Source organism: Syngnathus typhle, linkage group LG9 (assembly GCF_033458585.1).
Source record: "Syngnathus typhle isolate RoL2023-S1 ecotype Sweden linkage group LG9, RoL_Styp_1.0, whole genome shotgun sequence".
Taxonomy (NCBI): Eukaryota; Metazoa; Chordata; class Actinopteri; order Syngnathiformes; family Syngnathidae; genus Syngnathus; species Syngnathus typhle.
Genome location: NC_083746.1, coordinates 6765255 through 6767183, shown reverse-complemented (window position 1 = coordinate 6767183; position 1929 = coordinate 6765255). Strand labels below are relative to the sequence as shown.

General features: G+C 44.1%; 1 protein-coding gene across 1 annotated transcript in view; it reads left to right on the top strand.

Annotated features, from left to right (window-relative positions):
• Nucleotides 1–460: 460 nt before the first annotated feature.
• LOC133159726 (anosmin-1) overlaps nt 461–1929 on the top strand; it is a 48562-nt gene continuing 47093 nt past the window's right edge. Inside the window, exon 1 of the mRNA XM_061287036.1 lies at nt 461–801. Within this exon, the coding sequence (XP_061143020.1) occupies nt 595–801 (207 nt within the window). The 5' untranslated portion in view covers nt 461–594. The remainder of the gene's footprint in view (nt 802–1929) is intronic.

Sequence of the window (1929 nt, the reverse complement as noted above, 5' to 3'; positions counted from 1 at the left end):
ATTGCTGTATAATTGTTTTTACAATATTAAAAAATGTTCTTTTCTCATCTTATTTATTTTTTTACAAAATTGGATGCGCTCGCATTTGGGTACACTTTAGAAGCTTTAATTCTTCAGAGTTGACTAAGCTCCTCATTTCACTCACTTTAGGCTCCGCCCCTTAATTGCACACATGCAACACTACAGTGCTTGTTGTGAGTTTTGACCCACGAAACAGAAATCACACTTTAAGAAACTATTGTTTATTTCGTGTCAATATTCTCCTCCGCGAATGCCAAACCGCGAATATGCCGGGGTCCACTGTATCGCCAAGTCTGCGCTGCGCACTGCCAGGAATCCACCTGCCCCACGCTCCTCGCGCTTGTCAATCACTACTTGGCCCACCAATCCCCGGACACGCTTGCCCGCGACCCCGCCCTCTTTTGCCATCCCCTCCCCTCTCCTCCCCAGCGTGTAAATTGAAGTTTCACTGTTTAGTTTCCCGGCTTGCAGCTTTGCACGTCAGTACTGCGCGAACCGCGGAGGGATTTAAAACAAGCACTGCGAGTGGAGCATAGCGGAGCGCATCTCTTGTACAGCGGAGCGGAGAGCACCATGTTCCTCGGGAAGCTGCGGGCGTGCGTTGCCCTGTGCGTGTGGATTACGGTGCTGGCGAGCACGCGGAGCGGCGGCGTGTCCGCGAGGAGGCAAGACGACTCGTTCACGGCAACGGCGGCGTCCAGCGTGTACCGAGCCCGGTGCGCCTCGCGATGCCTCAGCCTGCACATCACGCGCATCTCCGCTTTCTTCAAGCACTCGCAGGTATCCTATTCATGCGCGGTTGTTCTTTTGGGTGGCAAATTGAATGCGCGTCCACGCCAAGTGTCAAAGTTCCATAGAATGAATTTCTCTTTACTGTTGCTGCAAAGTGCAAACCCCCATTAACTCTTGTTTGACGCACTGCACCCCTGAAGCATTGGCTACAACCAATTAAACGTAAACAAACTCACCTGTCGTGGATTTGTGAAAACAAATCTGGATGATGCTTTTCATTCAGATATATAAATATTCTCTCCATCCATCCATCCATCCTTCGAGTTGGAGTGTATCCCAGCTGACTTTGAGCGAGAGGCGGGGTACGCCCTCGACTGGTGGGCAGCCCATCAAAGGGATCATTTTTCTTCAATTTTCTCAAAGTTTTTCCACTCAAGAACCAATTGAAGAAAAAAAACTTAATAAATTATGTCATGCATTGCCGTATATACATTGGTATATAGATTCTCTGCACGTATTGATTTTTGGAGCTAAATATACTTTTGGACAATGTGTTTAGGTGGCAAGTATTCCAGGTGTTCTTGAACCCTTTCCTGTTCTATCTTCAAACAGGTACACCCAATGATGGTAGATAATGCAATTATATCATCTACAGTCGTAGTATAAAATATTGTTTAATTTTTGATAATACATGCATTTCATTGGATGACAACACCATGAATCAGGGTTTCTAAAATGTCACTTTTCTCTTTAATATCTCAAGTTTGTACATTCACACCAGGGAGGAAAACCCAAACGTGGGCAGATATGGATTGTTAATATCATCATCATAGAATTTACATATGCATTTTTATTAGAATTTTGGCTATTCAATTTGGAGATACCTGCTTTTCCTACCAGCGATGATTTGTTAAAGTTACGGAATCAACTTCTGTTCGAGACCCAATTCATAAAGCAGAAATTCCAGTCTAAAAACAGTCGGGTCAAAATGAACCCAATTTGGGACATAAAGGGACCAACACAATTTTCTCAGTCAATTTGACCTAATTTTCCCCCAAAATTGTTTTGTTCAAAACAACCCTAAAAAAAATAGGATGTTTGTACCAAACAACCCATAAAGTTGCTGCTCTCCACCCTAAATCCCATGGATGCTTGTTTTTTATTTCTATCAACCCA